At 37.3% G+C, this 15,669-nt stretch overlaps 1 protein-coding gene across 1 annotated transcript; it reads left to right on the top strand.

Moving 5' to 3' along the window:
- The first annotated feature begins 4,630 nt into the window (after positions 1-4,630).
- GPRC5B (G protein-coupled receptor, class C, group 5, member B) lies at positions 4,631-15,462 on the top strand. The gene is made up of 3 exons (XM_009324783.1): positions 4,631-5,637; positions 10,296-10,408; positions 11,815-15,462. Exons 1-3 carry the CDS (start codon positions 4,632-4,634, stop codon positions 11,857-11,859), a joined length of 1,164 nt encoding a protein of 387 aa, XP_009323058.1. The 5' UTR covers position 4,631; the 3' UTR covers positions 11,860-15,462.
- The last annotated feature ends 207 nt before the right edge of the window (positions 15,463-15,669 follow it).

Genomic DNA, 15,669 nt, shown 5'->3' with positions numbered 1-15,669 from the left:
AATACATTTCTTGAGTAGTCTGATCTCGGCTTGGCTCTGTTATCAGTCCTGAAGCTCATTCGTCAGATCTGATCAAAAGAAGCTGGCAGAGATCCCATGTTGTGATTAATTTCTCACTCACTAGCATCTCTCCACAACACTTCGTGGTGGGGACGGTCTTCTTTTGGAAATTGTACAGTGAACGAGTCTTCTGCCTGTGTGTGGCAGAACAGGTTACTGTTTGTGCTATTATGCTTTTATTTACTAGATTGTTTTTCTTCACTGTGATTGGATGCATCTGCCTGTATCAGTTGATTAACGTTAGGACTCTAAAAGGGGAACGGATAACACATCTAACCATGAATAGTCTAACCTTAAATCTTTGCATGGTTACAGATTTATTCTTTATATATATTCTCTAGCAGCATACAGCAGTATCTGTTTGACTAGATAAGAGATATTTGCAGTCTTTGGCCAGAAGACTTTAGCTATTGAAAGCCTCATTGATTTTCAACTGTGACAACTTTTTGATGACAGCTGTGAGATTTTCTGTTTCTGCTTAGTTGCTTGTAATTGTACTTCGTACCCGCTGGGGCAGCCTTGTGTCTGCCATTTCTGTAGTCATTTTACACCTGATAATGTAGGGGACTTCACTCTGTTGAAAACAGTGGAGTTATTATTGTTGTCATTGAGAGCAGATTTTGGACCAAAAATTGAGGACTGGATTTGCAAGCTGTCCTGCTAATTGTTTGCTGCTTTTGCCTGAAATGTGTAAGGCTTATTGATTAATTTTAAGTGCTCGTGATTGCTCTGGGTTCAGGTATGTTGGCTTAACTACTTGTAAGGAAATAATTTTGGAGGGGGATCTGGGAACAAACAAAAAAAATAAACCTCAAGTTGATTTCCTTCTGTATGAACAGTTCCATTCAACTATGCGGGGGATATATTGATGCCACTTACTATATCTGTGCTGGAATGTTTCTGTGACATTTCTGTATTACTATTGCTGTAGCTGTCTGGTAATAGCAGAAGTGAAGTGCCAGTCAAATAGAGTGTTATTGTTACTATCGTGAGGTTGCATAACTTTGCTAAGAGCTAATCTAGACATAAAGAGGCAAAAATACTATTCCTCTGCAGTTACTGATTTAGGTAACTACTGGGGATAATGTGCAGACAGAAGATTCCAGTACAAAATCTCGAGAGACACAGGACTCTGCCATTCTACCCACAGCACAGGCTTGAGGAAGACACTATTTTAATAAAAACCCCATATCGATATACTTCTCTTTTCCAAAACAACTTTTCTGACAAAAAGACTTATGGTTTTCCCTTAAATTTATTGAATCTATGGTTTCATCTAAAGCTGTGGTATTCCCTTGCCAAACTTGTATGTTGTAATGCAATGTTCTCCCTTGTCTATACAGTTGTCTGAGTTCAGTGCTGAGTACCAGTGCTAGAAAGAGGATTTTGGCTGGTATCATCATGGGGGTTGATAATTAACGTTACCAGTTTTTACCTAGTCGGGCAGAAATACATAGTAAACAGGTTGCAAACATGGCTATATTGATAGTAGTAGTGAGGAAAAGATTCCTTGTTTGGAGATTTCAAGCCCTGCTTGCAAGCTTTGGTGTGGACACGATCTACTGTTTAGCGAGACTTACTGACATTTGGTAGGAATATAATTTCATGCCAAGAATACCTGTCAGCAGTCCTAGAGATTTCTTGGTCAATACAATAGCTATCTAGGAGATTTCTAAGAGAACCACTGTTTATTTCCATCAGCTCTCCCAAAAGTAATTTCACAAATGGAAGTAACTTGGGAAAACTCCTCTTGAGTTGACCATCTCAGCATTTCTGAATATATATTTTGTCTGAAGCTTAATTTCCCCTTCCAAAAGAAACTACTTCTTCGTACTCAAAATTCATTAACCCCCCCTTCCCCCCTCCCAAACACTTCCAAATAGGAAGAGGAAACAAATGATGGGCTGACAATATGACTGCTTACCCATGCAGCACAATCTCCATGGAAACAGACTGTCCTAGAATAGCTCAATCACATGAGGGTTACATGACATGAATAAAGTAACCAGAAAACTGGAAAATGTCTTAGAAATGGAGATACTTGCACTTAATTCATTACCCCCCAGGTCTTTGGAGAGTAGCTAATAAACAAAACTAGTATTGAAACCAATTTAGTACACACATATCATAATTTGTAAGTGGAAATAGGATAGTGGAAAATTAACATGATCCTCGCTTAAGGGCTGTTTATTGTTTCCAGTTTGGGAGACATTTAGAATGAATTTTGAATAATTTTCCACATGACCTCCTGCTTCTTGAAATCGGTACCAGTGGTTTGCAGTATTGCCGTAGTAGATCCTGGTGGATTTCCTCCCTTTGTATCAGCAGGCACTGACCACTTCACGCTTTTTAGGAAATTTTGGATATTCTAAAGAGTAAATGCACTAGTTGAAGTAGGAACCGCTTATGCATAGAAGGAATTGCAAAATTACCTTCAGAAAGTTTCCTTCTAGTTAATTATGTACTCATAGGGCAAGGAGATTTATTGAGTGTAACCACATTCAATACAAAAATGAATATATTTCACTGATGATTAGTTTTCTGTCTGTAAAGTCAGTGTTTTTAATGTGAGCGTTGTGACAGTCATTGAGAAACCTGTTATACAAATCAGATATAAACAGGTAAATATTCTACCAATTCACCATAAAGTAAATTACAGTTAGGTAGGAAAAAAAAAAATCATTACTCATTAGCTGCAGGTCATTGCATCATTACGACATTGTAGCCCTTTCAACAGTGTAAGGATACTATAATTTCTATGGGTAGGCAAAGATCATCGATTATCCTTTTCTTGTTTGTCCAGTCCCAGATCATGTTATTTGTCACAGCTTCCACTTCCGAGATGAAGTTTTGTAATAAGCTTTTTTGTCTGTTGTATGAATGAAGTCCATAAAGTCATTACGCATTTATATTGGCACATTCGCTGTCTTTGCAAATATGTCTCCTGGCAGAGGCCGAAAACAGGCATTGGTCATAACTCAGTGAAAGGGGAATGAACATTAGTTTGAAGATTGAGATCTTCAGGATTTAACTTTGATCATTACAGGACTGTAATGCGCAGGAAGAAAACCCATAGTTCTCAGTTGTAAGAGATTCTCTACAGTTTCAGACAGTCTATGTAAATAGTTTTTGTATTGGTTATGACTAATCATGTTCAATACAAGAACATTGCACCGTTACGTTAAACCATTTTCAACTCTCATTAAAGTTTTTGATGCTTTCATTAAACGCATTTCTGATTTATGAAATATCTTTAGATTGGTAATCATTTAGGGCTGTTTGTCTAACTTACGAAAGAGCTACCGATAGTTTCTCTGCTTCTCGCTTTATATCTTAAACACGTCGCATGAGCTATGTGACTAACAGTATTGCCTGTTTATATGGTGCTTTTCTTCCATATGGTCATACCATACAAATGGAAGTCTTACTCTGAACATTTTCACCTAGGCATGATGACCCTGCTGGAACCTGCAGCACTAACTATGCAAGTGAAGGTTAACAGCGTCAGGTTTCATATCTGGTGCGTGTAGTGTTTACTTCAGACTGCCCTTACACGGCAGCTATTGCTGGGGCAGATTGTTAAAAATGTAACCTTTAAATGAACAATCTCCTTTGCCCTGCTTTGCTTAATAAAAGCAAATGCCATAACATGTGTCGTCTTAAAGCACCGAACCCCTGTTCTTCCCCAAACTAAGTTGGAATTCGTCCAGGCTTTTGGTCCTGATGGTGGAGTGGGATATGTTGTGTTCCTAAAGAGTTTACCATTGTTCGCTCTCTGGATTGGGGAAAGTGATGCTCTGTTTTTTGTTGTTTGTTTCCTTTGGATGGCTTTTGACTTGCTAAGATGCACAATGAGTCATTCATTTTTGATTAGTTGATTGATGACATTGCATGTGTGCACAATTGTTACAGAATATGGGATTTCTCTAGGCAACCATTCCCATTTGCAAATGCAATCTAATACCTGGGCTTTGGAAGAGGATGAAAGGAGTGCATATTATAACTGCCTATTGACTGAGCATGAAAACAACATTTTCCTTTAAAAAAAAAAAAAAAAAAAGCACGATGTTTATTTTCCTGGGACTGCTCTATCCTTTAAAAAAAAAAAGTGGTTTTGACTCTGCCTTTATTCCAGTAGAAGGAACAAGGCCGTGAAACAGTCTAATTCTGATACCACTTAGACTTGCCTCAGGCCCAGCGCAATTTACACATACTTTAAGCACCTGAATTTGAAGAATAAAGTACTGTAGATAATGTATTATTTTGCAACAGGATACCTAATTTCTTCTGGTTGTATTTTAGGATATTTGCAGGGACGGTGTTTGGAAACGTTGTTTTCAATCTGTGCAAACACAGAAATGAGTCAGTTTGCATTTTGAGTACAACAGGCAAAAGCAGCTTTCTGGGAGGGCAGCAAAGGGGACAAGGGGTAGGCTGTGCCAGGTGCAAATCCAGTGCAAAAAACCAGCAACCACGGGCTACTGAAACAAGCTGTGCTTCCAATTGCTGTGAAATCCTCCAAAGTGAACTGTAGCTAAACAAACAAATATTTTGTTGTCTCAGACAGAAAAATGAAAACCTACCCAGCCATTGGTTTCTTCCTCCTCTTCGTGATCAGCTATGGCTCTTCTGAAAACTCAAGTACGTCTAGAGGGTGTGGACTGGATCTTCTCCCTCAGTACGTGTACCTGTGCGACCTGGATGCCATTTGGGGAATAGTTGTGGAGGCAGTTGCGGGGGCAGGTGTGCTGACGACATTACTGCTGATGCTGATTTTGCTGGTGAGGCTGCCCTTCATCAAGGACAAGGAGAAGAAGAGCCCCCTGGGAATGCACTTCCTCTTTCTTTTTGGGACTCTCGGACTGTTTGGGCTGACGTTTGCTTTCATCATACAAGAAGATGAAACGGTGTGCTCTACCCGAAGATTTCTATGGGGAGTTATCTTTGCTTTGTGCTTCTCGTGCTTGCTAGCTCAAGCCTGGAGACTTCGCAGACTAGTTCGACATGGGAAGAGTCCATCTGGCTGGCATCTAGCTGGTGTGGCAATCTGCCTGATGCTCGTTCAGGTCATTATTGCAACCGAGTGGTTAATACTGACAATTGTCAGAGATAACAAGTTGGCCTGCAGCTATGAACCAATGGATTTTGCTATGGCTTTGATTTATGTTATGTTCCTGATGGTATTTACCATGGGATTTTCTCTTTTCACTCTCTGTGGAAAGTTTAAGAAATGGAAGAAAAATGGAGTATGCCTCATTATAACACTTTTTTTTTCCATTCTGATTTGGGTAGCTTGGATGACTATGTACCTCTTTGGTAATGCCGAGCTAAAGAGAAGAGACAAATGGAGTGATCCCACTCTTGCTATTGCACTGGTGTCCAGTGGTTGGGTGTTTGTTATTTTTCATGCCATCCCAGAGGTCCACTGTACCATCCTTCCATCACAGCAGGAAAACACTCCCAATTATTTTGATACTTCACAGCCAAGGATGCGTGAAACTGCTTTTGAGGAAGATATACAGCTTCCTCGGAGCTACATGGAAAATAAAGCCTTTTCAATGGATGAGCATAATGCAGGTAAGAATTTACTATAGAAGACTGTATTTTTCTGTAGTAGCCAAGAAAATCATCTGTATGAGACATTTTTCAGGTGTTCAAAACAAGAGTAATTACAAGTAACATTTTTCACACTACATATTGTTTCCTTTTACAATTTTTATTAAGATATCACCTTGTGGGGCAAAAAATGAAAAAAATGCAATATAGAAGATAAGTCTTTGGTTAAAATGATTCTTCTGCATGTTGTTTTTTCATTGAAAAACTGAACAATTTCAAATGCAAAGCCAATGCTGAAAGCCAAAAAAATGCACTGTGGAAAAAATACCCTTTATTTTAAAATAGTTTAAATTACATTTTTTTGTCATTATCAGTTAACAACATGTAATATGAAATACTTTCCAAAAAGCCAAGGAAAAAAATTGTGTTCTATGTTACAAAATGCTCAGCCTCTCGGGCAGCAAAATAATTATTATTAATTATATTTCCATTAAAATGGGATTTAGTACCACTTTGTGAGACTGTGGGGGAAAAAAAATGCAAAGTGGCTTATAGACAAGTTCAAAGACAGTCTTTGTTCTGACAGCTTTAACCTCTGAACAGAGTATGCATAGATAGAGGTTTCTAGGTAATGGTGGCTTTCCTTGTCATAGCTGTTTGGTGACACAGAACAATGTGTGATGACACATCATTAAAATCTGCAATGAAAATGGTTTTGAGCCATTACTGAAAAGGCCAGCAACAACTGTTGTTAGCTTGAGAGATCCAAACCATTGCCGAACACTTAACCCGTATCAGAAAATACACAGGGATGCTTATGTGGCCAGCGATGGGAAGCACGAGCCTGATGGTGTTCTGTAGTGCAGGTTGCAGTCTGGTGCTGTCCCACGGTTGGATAAAGGGTTTCATTACTAGTTACACTGCTTTTTATTCACTCAAATGGAGAAGAGGACTTTGGAATCCCAGCCAATAGTTGCCACATTGCTTTGGCAGCCCGCAAAAGGCGGCTTGGGGCACGTTGTCCAGGCACTTCACCTTCCTATTCATCTTTATCTATCTTTGATTTCCTCTGGGTTTGATGTTTCCTCTGGATATAGACCAGATGTGGAGGAAAACAGTACTCTTCTTTGGCACAATGTCAGGTCAGGAAGGCATTTTTCCTGTAAGTGTTTTAGCTGGAACTTTAAAGGTCTCCTTCTAGTATGGAAGCTTTGAACAGAAAGGAGTTAAGTTCTGTGAGTATATTCCAAGGGCAGCGGTAAAACAAACAAAAAATCGCATGGATAAAAGAATGGTTGTTTATTACTAATGTTCGAGCAGCAGAGGCAGCTTCACAACAGACTGTAAAAGCACTCTTTTTTTTTTTTTTTAACTGTCCTCCATACCTCATTAAATTAATTTCATAGTAAGGTAACTGCACTGGCTTTAGTGGAGCTATTTCTGACTAAGGCAGCTCTAAGAACAAAATTGGATCTTTCACTCTGTATTGTTCCCATTCATGCATACATTTTAAAAAAGAACTGGAAGCTCCTTTTTGATCTAATCATTCAGTGATTAAGTTTTTTAGTGAAATGGATAGATGTATGATAGCCATAAAATCATTATAGTGTCTATTATAATGCAATTTATGTTCTGTTTTAATCTACCTGAATCTTACACAGTACAATACAAAATAGATTTCCTTATCTGATGCCCTTATTAATATTTATCGTAATAAATGCATGTCACGCCTATTCCTATGGCATGTGGGAGAAGGATACATACATTTTTAATAAATCAAAACAGATTCATTATTCCTTTGCAGCAGTTCTTTAAGTACAGACTTACGACAACAGGGTTTGGAGACAAAACTTATTAGTATGGTAGAGACTTGAAGTAAATACAGGTAATAATATTCAAGTCACATATTACGGCTGCTGAAGTGTTAAGTCAGATCACTGTACTGATGGTTGTCAGTGGCTAAGCACCTGGAATCTATTAGCAATTGGCTCTCTGCAGGTATGTAGAGAATGTTCTCTTCTTTTATTCATTTAATTAACCTCAATTCAAGAATTCATCAGTAAGAGTTTAGAAATTAAAGGAAGGGTACTTTCTTCAATTATACTTAAGAATGATGTTTAAGAATATAAGATCTACTAGCTGTAAAATTTTGGAAGCCAGGATAACCAGAAAACACCTCTTAGTTCCCGGACTGTAGTATCTGTTGTAGTAAGTAGTTAGCTTTAAATAGAAGACATGCTTGGATAAATATTTTCCATTAATTCTTGTTATCTCTGTTAATACTTGTATAAAGTAATTTAGTAATTTTGCTCTTTTTTTTTTTTTTTAAGATTTTAAGCAGCATTTTAAGAACCTGAGAAACCTTTAAACTGTAGGTTCAAACAAGCATGTTCTCCTAGTTTCTCACTTTCTTAGCAAAATGTAGCTCCAAGTTATACATAACAACAAGAACTGTTCTATTCCAGGAATATCATTAAGCATTAATAAAGCAAAACTATTTTAAAGTCAATTATTTAAACATCATTTAAACAACATACTGATCTGGGATTTTAATATTCATATGATAGATAAGTTGAAATATCTCCTTAAAAGAGTTATTTTCATACCTGTGTCTTGTAAAAATGTTAGTAAAATATTTAGAAACCCTGGAAAAAGGCAACTTGAACAAGTTCTCAGTGCTCTCTGGAAGTGCAATGCACACTAGTAGGGCAACTTCTGTATGGCAGAGAATTTGCCTTATACATGAAAAATCTGGATGTGAAATGTAGAATGCTACAGCTGTCAATAAACCCAAGCCTAAGCAGCTCTGGTACTCACTGAATTTCATTTATGAACTTTTAGTACTACAAGTTACCCTCAGAGCCAATGCCTAAAAACAAAGTTAACAAAATTTAAAATACATGTTAAAAGGAGACTTTGACATGACATTTGCTCAAATCTTCTTGGCACTATTTTTTTTTACCTATACATACTCTACGCAAGTAGATGTATTTAATAGTAATGGAGAAAGTAGAAGGAAAAATGGTAAATCTGGTATGAGAAAAAAATTCCAAAATGAGTATTTTGACAAGCTTTTTCTGATTCTCATGTTAAAAGAATTTCAGACTTTTTGCAATAATAGGGAAGGAAAATTTAGCAATATGAAATTGAATTTGCTGGCCCTTTAAGATAACTTTGAAATGACCATAGAAATTTTGTGTAAATATTTTGTGTAAATGTATAAATATTTTAATGATAGTATGCATTATAAAGAAATGTTTTTTCTTTATGTGTACTAGCAAATACCAGTGTAATCATTTGTGTTTAACACATAATAAGAAGCCAAACTACAAAGAAAGAATACTACTGACCCTGACATGGTTAAATATAAAATAAAAAATACATAATTCTAGTTTAGGCATTTTCATCTTTTGTTCTCCCAGTGTTCTGCAAGAATACCTAATTTTAAAATATAGAGCAAGTGAGGGTCTGTGTGTATCTGAAGTCAACAACTGAGCATTTGCAGGGCTGGATTTCTAAATTTCTGTGCTAAATCAATAGTGTTCATCTCTGTGCACAACTCCCAAAGAGAGGAGTAGCAGTGGATAGAGGACAGCATATGGCAGTAGGATCCATTGAAATCTTGTTCCACACAGTGCAACTATATTAAATCCTGGCTTCATTAAAGTCTATGCTGAAATTCTTGTAAACTTCAGCTCATTCAGGATTTCAGGCAGAGAGTGTAGAATTGTAATTTTAATTCAATCTAAGAGAAATTAAGAAGATACTAAGAAAATATCAGCTCACAGATGAGTATTGCCCGTTTTAACCACGCAAGTCGCATGGATAAATGAGCTCTGTTCCCTGGCCACATCTGAATTCAGTGAAGCCGTTATTTACCCCCGAAGTAAAAAGAGAGTTTGTATGTGCCAGTCCCCAGACTGGTTTAGAGAGAAAGAAGCATATCCCTAACTATGCATCTCTCTCATTCAGAATATACATCTTGAATACAAACTTGTGCTAAAATTAATGGAGAGACAGACGTGTTTCTGGTATAAACATTCAGAAGGACAATCAGTATCTTCTCTTTTGCTTCAGTCATTTGCCATGTTTAAGCTATTTGAAAGCAATATTTACTTCATATTTCTAGTTTCTCAGAGTAAATATAATCTGAAACATCTGGAAAATCCTTAAACGCTAGTCATGCTGAAGTAATGCTCAGGGGGGTTGTGAGCATGCTTTACTGGCTCGAGCAATGTTTTGGATCCCTGTCCTCTGAATTTGATAGAAAGCAAAATGTAGTATCATTTTACTTAACCCCACAGTATCCAGACCAATACAGTAAGCACTTTGCAAAACACATTGTGCAAGATACATCAAAGGTTTGGTGATTGAAAACATTCAGCTCCTATTGAAATGAGACTAAGCGAACTTCAAAAGTTTGGTTCCAATAAATTTTTTCCCATTCCACAGCAAACAGTTAATTTTATGTAAAACTGATTCTTCTGAGATCCATCCCCAACTATGCAAGAAAAACTGCTGTTCAAAAGCAATGTGAAAACTGGTACGGCAGCACGAAAGTTAAAATCAATGGCAAAGTTCCCAATAACTAAACTAGAAGCAAGGTACTTTTATGATTTCAAAGGAGACGCACAGCATTAATTGTGTTCCTAAGAACGATCTCTCTTTTCTAAACACAGCGCTAAGAACGGCAGGATTTCGAAACGGCAGTTTGGGAAGCCGACCTAGTGCTCCTTTTAGAAGCAATGTTTATCAGCCAACTGAGATGGCAGTTGTGCTAAATGGTGGGACTGTAAGTATCAAAATGTGATGATTTAAGAAATCTTTGATATGCACTGTTATATTTGAAAACCCTGCTTTTAGCTTATTCACAGCAGGAGGGAAAGCTATAAATGAAAATTCGGGCAGCAAGTATGCATGTAATGCTTCCCTTCCCTCTAGAAAAGATGTAATTACAAAGTATTTTGCATTTCTTTACTTGGCCGTTCACATTTTGCAGTGTAGCTTGAGTGAACCAAGTTCTTTGGTGAGACTACATATTCAATGGCCCTTTCAAATTAAATTTGTGTTAAGGTATTTAACATAACTATTAAGCCACACAACTTCTAACCTGATTTTTTTTCAAGATGATGTGAGTCACACAAATGTTTGCAGGCCAGTACATTACTTTAAATAAGAATCATTGTTGCAGATAGTGGTGGTCTCTCACATCTTCCATTTTCTTGTAAAATGTATGTAATTCTTTGTAAGTAAGTTACAGATGTGTACGTCTCTGGAAAAGGGATTCATAAAAGAGGAATATAGAGTATTTTAATGTTAATAGCATTGATTCTTCTTTCTTAGACAGTAGTTTGGCATGCCATTCTTTGATAGACCTGGTTTTCTGCAGCCTGGTTGTTGTAAGAATGGCTTAGTGATCTGATGCCAAACAGACTTTCTAAATGTTTTTCACGTGATGTGTAATTTGCACTTGAAGACATTTCATATAGCAGGCATACTGTTGAAAAAGAAGAATTTTCATCCCCATATTTTTCATGCATACCTACATGCTTCTTAAAAATCTACCCATGAGCCAGTTTATACTCATGTGAGTTGGGTTTTCTTTATTTTGAATCATGAGCTGATTCCATAACTCAACCTTTACATTTAAAACCAAATAACATGAACTGATTGCAGGTCTCTTTTTGTTTTTAAATAAGTAAAGTTTTGGTTGATTTTAGTGAACAAGAGGGAGTAGATACAAGGATTCTCCTGTGTGGGTGAGACAGTGGGAAACATATCAACTTGAATAAAATGAAAAGGCTCGTGCTTTGCTGTCAGTAATGAATAGCATCCTTCTGATGTTTGGATTCATCTATGCCTATGTTTTCTGATACCAGAATATGCAGCTCAGGGAAAAGGCAGCTTAAAGATGAGAAGCTAGAGAATTTGTTCTGGGGGTTTGTTTGTTTTGCTTTGTTTTGAGGTGGATACAAAGCTTAATGGAGAACATCAGATAGTAAAATGAGAGATAAATGTGTATATATAGTCATGGTTTTTACAGAGGTAAATGCACTGTATGGGTGGAAGATGAGTTTCTTTGTATCACTTTGCTCTGGAACTACTGTCTGGAAAGCTGCCATGTACATGTAGCATGATAACACTGATTTTTGAACAGACTAGATCTCTCAGTTATGGGTTTGTTATCCTTATTTCCAGATACCAACTGCTCCGCCAAGTTACACTGGACGACACCTCTGGTGAAAGGCTGTAGGCTGTAGAGAATAAGAATCCTTGTTGCAGATGTTGTTCCCTGGCAGTGTGTCTTTGAGGGAGGAATCCATAACAGTACCAGAACAAAGCAACAAAACATCCAGGAGCTTTCGAAATCCTACAGAGGATTTTGCCTAAATGTGAACACCATTGAACTGATAAGATAACTGCAAAAACAAAATTGTAAAACGGAAGCTGAATCTAATTTAAAATAGAAGTAGGCACACCTGAAATTGGAAGAGGGGGATATTGTATTCTGAAATGTAAGATATTCTCTTGTCTGTAACTAGTGTGCAAGGCAAGCCTGTTTTTGTTGGTTGCCAGTTGCTTGCAAAATACCCTCCTCTCACCTAAACTTAATTCATGTTGCCACAGGAGATTGCCACTACAGTGTGAAAACATGCAGGATTTCTTTCCATTTTGCTCCTTTTCCCTTCATTTCAAACGTCATGAAAGGTACCTTGTTTGCTTCATTAGCTGTACTGTACAGTCACATAGTATCATGCGTAGTCAAGCATTGTCACTCAGTGGCAACTAAACTACCATTACACTGTAGGCTGATACTCTTCTCCTTAAAAAGCTGGTGTAGGAAATGCAGTTCTGGAGGGATGCAAGGTCTATGCACGTTTCATGCGAGTTATGGAGCTTCTTGAGGCAGAGGGAAAAAGCGTAGGTCCAGCACAGAGGCAGCTCTCCTCGGCCGCGTGGTATCAATTCCCCATTATTCCAGCCTCAACCCTATGTGTGAGCAAAGAGCCGCGTGCTCTCACATCTCCTACAGACAAAGCCATTAAGTGAAACTTTGGAGGGATATACTTTTGCAAAGACTTAGCTGGGGAGAGAACGTGGCTCGAGTTTGGCAGAAGGAGTTCGTTGTGATGGTGGATTAAAGGCGGCCCACTGTACTGCCCGAGCCAGCCTGTTCTGTTGGGCTGATCTTGGCAAGCAGGAAAGCGGTGGCCGCTGGGAAGTACTGACCACCTTTCAGGAGAAACTCAGCAGTAGATAGGGTCAAGACCTCCCTTTCTAATCCCTGTTCATGTGAGTAGTCCCCTTGACTGCAGTTGTTTGTGCATTTAAATGTGGTTGTGCATTTTAGTGCCTAGCTAGTAGAATCTCCGTGCTGGAGGTGGTTTGTTGTTGTTTCTGTTTTTTTTTAAGGTGGTTTCTTCCCTACTCCTCCCCCTCCCCTCCACTTTTTTGTGTTGATATAAGGCAGACTTTCTCAAAGCTTTTTATCTTTGTTTTCTCCAGGTTATTTAAAAGGTTCCCATTGCCCATTGTTTGTGCCATGGTTTTTCATTATGTTTAAGCAATCATTCCTTTATTTAACATCTAATACATATCGGACATTGAAAACATCATTGTATCCTCACTGTTTGGCCAATGTTAATCTTAGCTTTCCTCGATACTAAAAGCTAATTGTTTTTACTTGAGGGCATAGGAAACGTATAACAATTAAACTTTGCATATGCTGTAATAAAAATATATATTTTCAAACTAAAAAAATATAATGTACAAATAACTGAATAGCTTAGTAGCTTCACGGAAGGAAGTTACTTGCTGTATACTGCAAAAGAAAGACAAGCTTTTTATTTTTCAAGAGTCTTCCTGATTCTTCATGTACCTCCATTTCTACTGAATTAGGAACCTAGTCCTGCAGACTTGTACTCCCACGAGTAGTCCCATCGACACCAGTAGGCCTACGTACAGGTACAGAGGCTGCAAGACCAGTCCCTAAGTGTTGCACACAGATATATATGTGTATATATATATATGGAAAAAAATATATATTGCCATTCCTGCCATGATCATCTTATGGGGTTTTATTTCAAAGCCCTTCTCTTCCAGAAGCAATGTTTTCTTGTCATGCATGAGTAAAAGAATATATTGGCTCCCCCCTGCCCTTCCCTCCTCGAGGCAAAGGAAGCATGTGCTTGTTTTAGGGATTGCTTATTTTATTTTGTAAGTAACTAGATGGCCTTAGTAACCAAGTAGGGAAGGGGTGGATATTGCATGCTATCCAGCGACTTAGAAATACATTTTGCTTGTTTTAAGCAAAGCTTTGATCAAATAAGATAGTATTTAAGATGAAGATAGGTACCCAGAAGATGCATCATTGGAACAACAAAAAACCTATTACCATCACTTGCCTGCAGAATTTTGGGTTTAAAAACCAATTAAAAAAAAAAACCCTCATAAAACTCTATTGTAAAAACATATAAGATGACCATGGCATAAATGGTAGGACAGCTTTCTTTTAAAAAGTTTATCATGCTACAACCAAGATTTATGAATTATAATACACATTTTACAGACCTTGGACAAAATCTGTACAAGATATAGTTATATTAAGAAATGTTTTTTTCTTTTTCTAGATGTGACTGAATTGGTAAATAGAGTTCCCAATCCTGCTCCTGATGAAGTTGTTTGGAATTTGAGGCCTTATGCAAAGATAGGGCCAGATCCTACAAACTGCCACTCACGTGACTAGTCTCATTGGGTTAGTCATGTGGACTATTCACAAAACTGAAAATTAGCAGGATTGGGTTTAATTTGTGGTGGTGAAGGTGTGGCAATAGATTAGGATGGTCTTTATTTCCCAACTTTATACAATTAGAAATAAGCAACTTTTTTTTGTAAGTCACTAGTCTGTGATGTAAAATGCCCCAAATAAAACTGTAATTGAAGAAAGGCACCTTTATGTTAACTTGTATTTTTGTTACAATAAACAAATTGTTTACTTTTGCCTTTTATGAAAGTTATCTAGAATGTAGAGCATCTGTGAACAACATAGTAAGTAAGTAAGCACAAGCCTTTCGCAGTTCAGTTAATTATAATTAGCTTTTATACTATAAAAGCTACTATGTTGTCCCTTGTTGTCCCTTGATGGTTATGTGCTCATAGTGTTTCCATGCAGAAAAATGAAATCGTGAAGCATCTGAAAAAGCTATTACTGAAACAAGATTTATAATAACTGGCTTTTGATCAATGACTGGAAAAAAGTTCAAAGCCATACTTTACAGATCCTGTCCTGCTTTCAGATGAGTTGAGGGTGTCTGACACTTGCCAGAAAATATGTAGCATCTTCAGAAGAACACTCTCAATACATACAGTTGTTTCTATAAACAAGGTACATGAAATACTATAGAACTAGATGTTTCTGTTTTTAGTCTAAACACAGGCATCTTGGTTGGCTTGCTTTGAGCTTGATGCCTTGGGTCTAACCAAAGGCCTTGCAAAAGGGAGCATTGTAGCTTTTATAATAAAACAATTGGACTATTCTACCAACTTACAGGATTACAAAGCAGGTGCTTTTTATTAATTCATGAGAGCTAAAGCTCATTTTTGATAGATAATATATATTTATTAAATGTATTAATGTGTGTTTTATAACGTACCCTTTTTTCCGCTGACTGTTGCATACTGGTATCTTATTAAGGACATCTTTAAAGGATTTTCAAGACAATCAATGTGTACCATGATGACTGTACATAAGTATACAAAACTACAAAGGTTGTAAAGCATGGGCAAATGTTTTATTTTCAAAATGCTGTTCTTAACGAGAATAAAGGCTTTACTATTTACTTACAATGTTTGTGTTAACTTGGTGTTAAAATCCACCTAAAATTTTTCCATTACAGTAAACTACTGGTGCTACAGACAGCATTGTCCTGTGGTGATACCAATTCTGCAATATAAGCTAAGTTAAACTAAAGGAAACTGGCTCCTAGTGGCTAGGGCCACATTGTTCCACCTTTGGCCACATTCACCCTTAGCTCTGGCACCTCTCAAACCCAC

Source organism: Pygoscelis adeliae, unplaced genomic scaffold, assembly GCF_000699105.1.
Source record: "Pygoscelis adeliae isolate BGI_AS28 unplaced genomic scaffold, ASM69910v1 Scaffold85, whole genome shotgun sequence".
Lineage (NCBI taxonomy): Eukaryota > Metazoa > Chordata > Aves > Sphenisciformes > Spheniscidae > Pygoscelis > Pygoscelis adeliae.
The sequence above is the reverse complement of the archived record's forward strand: the minus strand, read 5'-3'. Positions and strand labels throughout refer to the sequence as shown.

Excerpts from the sequence above, each read along its gene's own strand:
- GPRC5B (XM_009324783.1), top strand. The coding sequence starts at position 4,632 with ATGAAAACCTACCCAGCCATTGGTTTCTTCCTCCTCTTCGTGATCAGC. Across the intron at positions 5,638-10,295 it reads AATGGATGAGCATAATGCAG|CGCTAAGAACGGCAGGATTT; the intron begins GTAAGAATTTAC and ends TTCTAAACACAG. Across the intron at positions 10,409-11,814 it reads TTGTGCTAAATGGTGGGACT|ATACCAACTGCTCCGCCAAG; the intron begins GTAAGTATCAAA and ends CCTTATTTCCAG.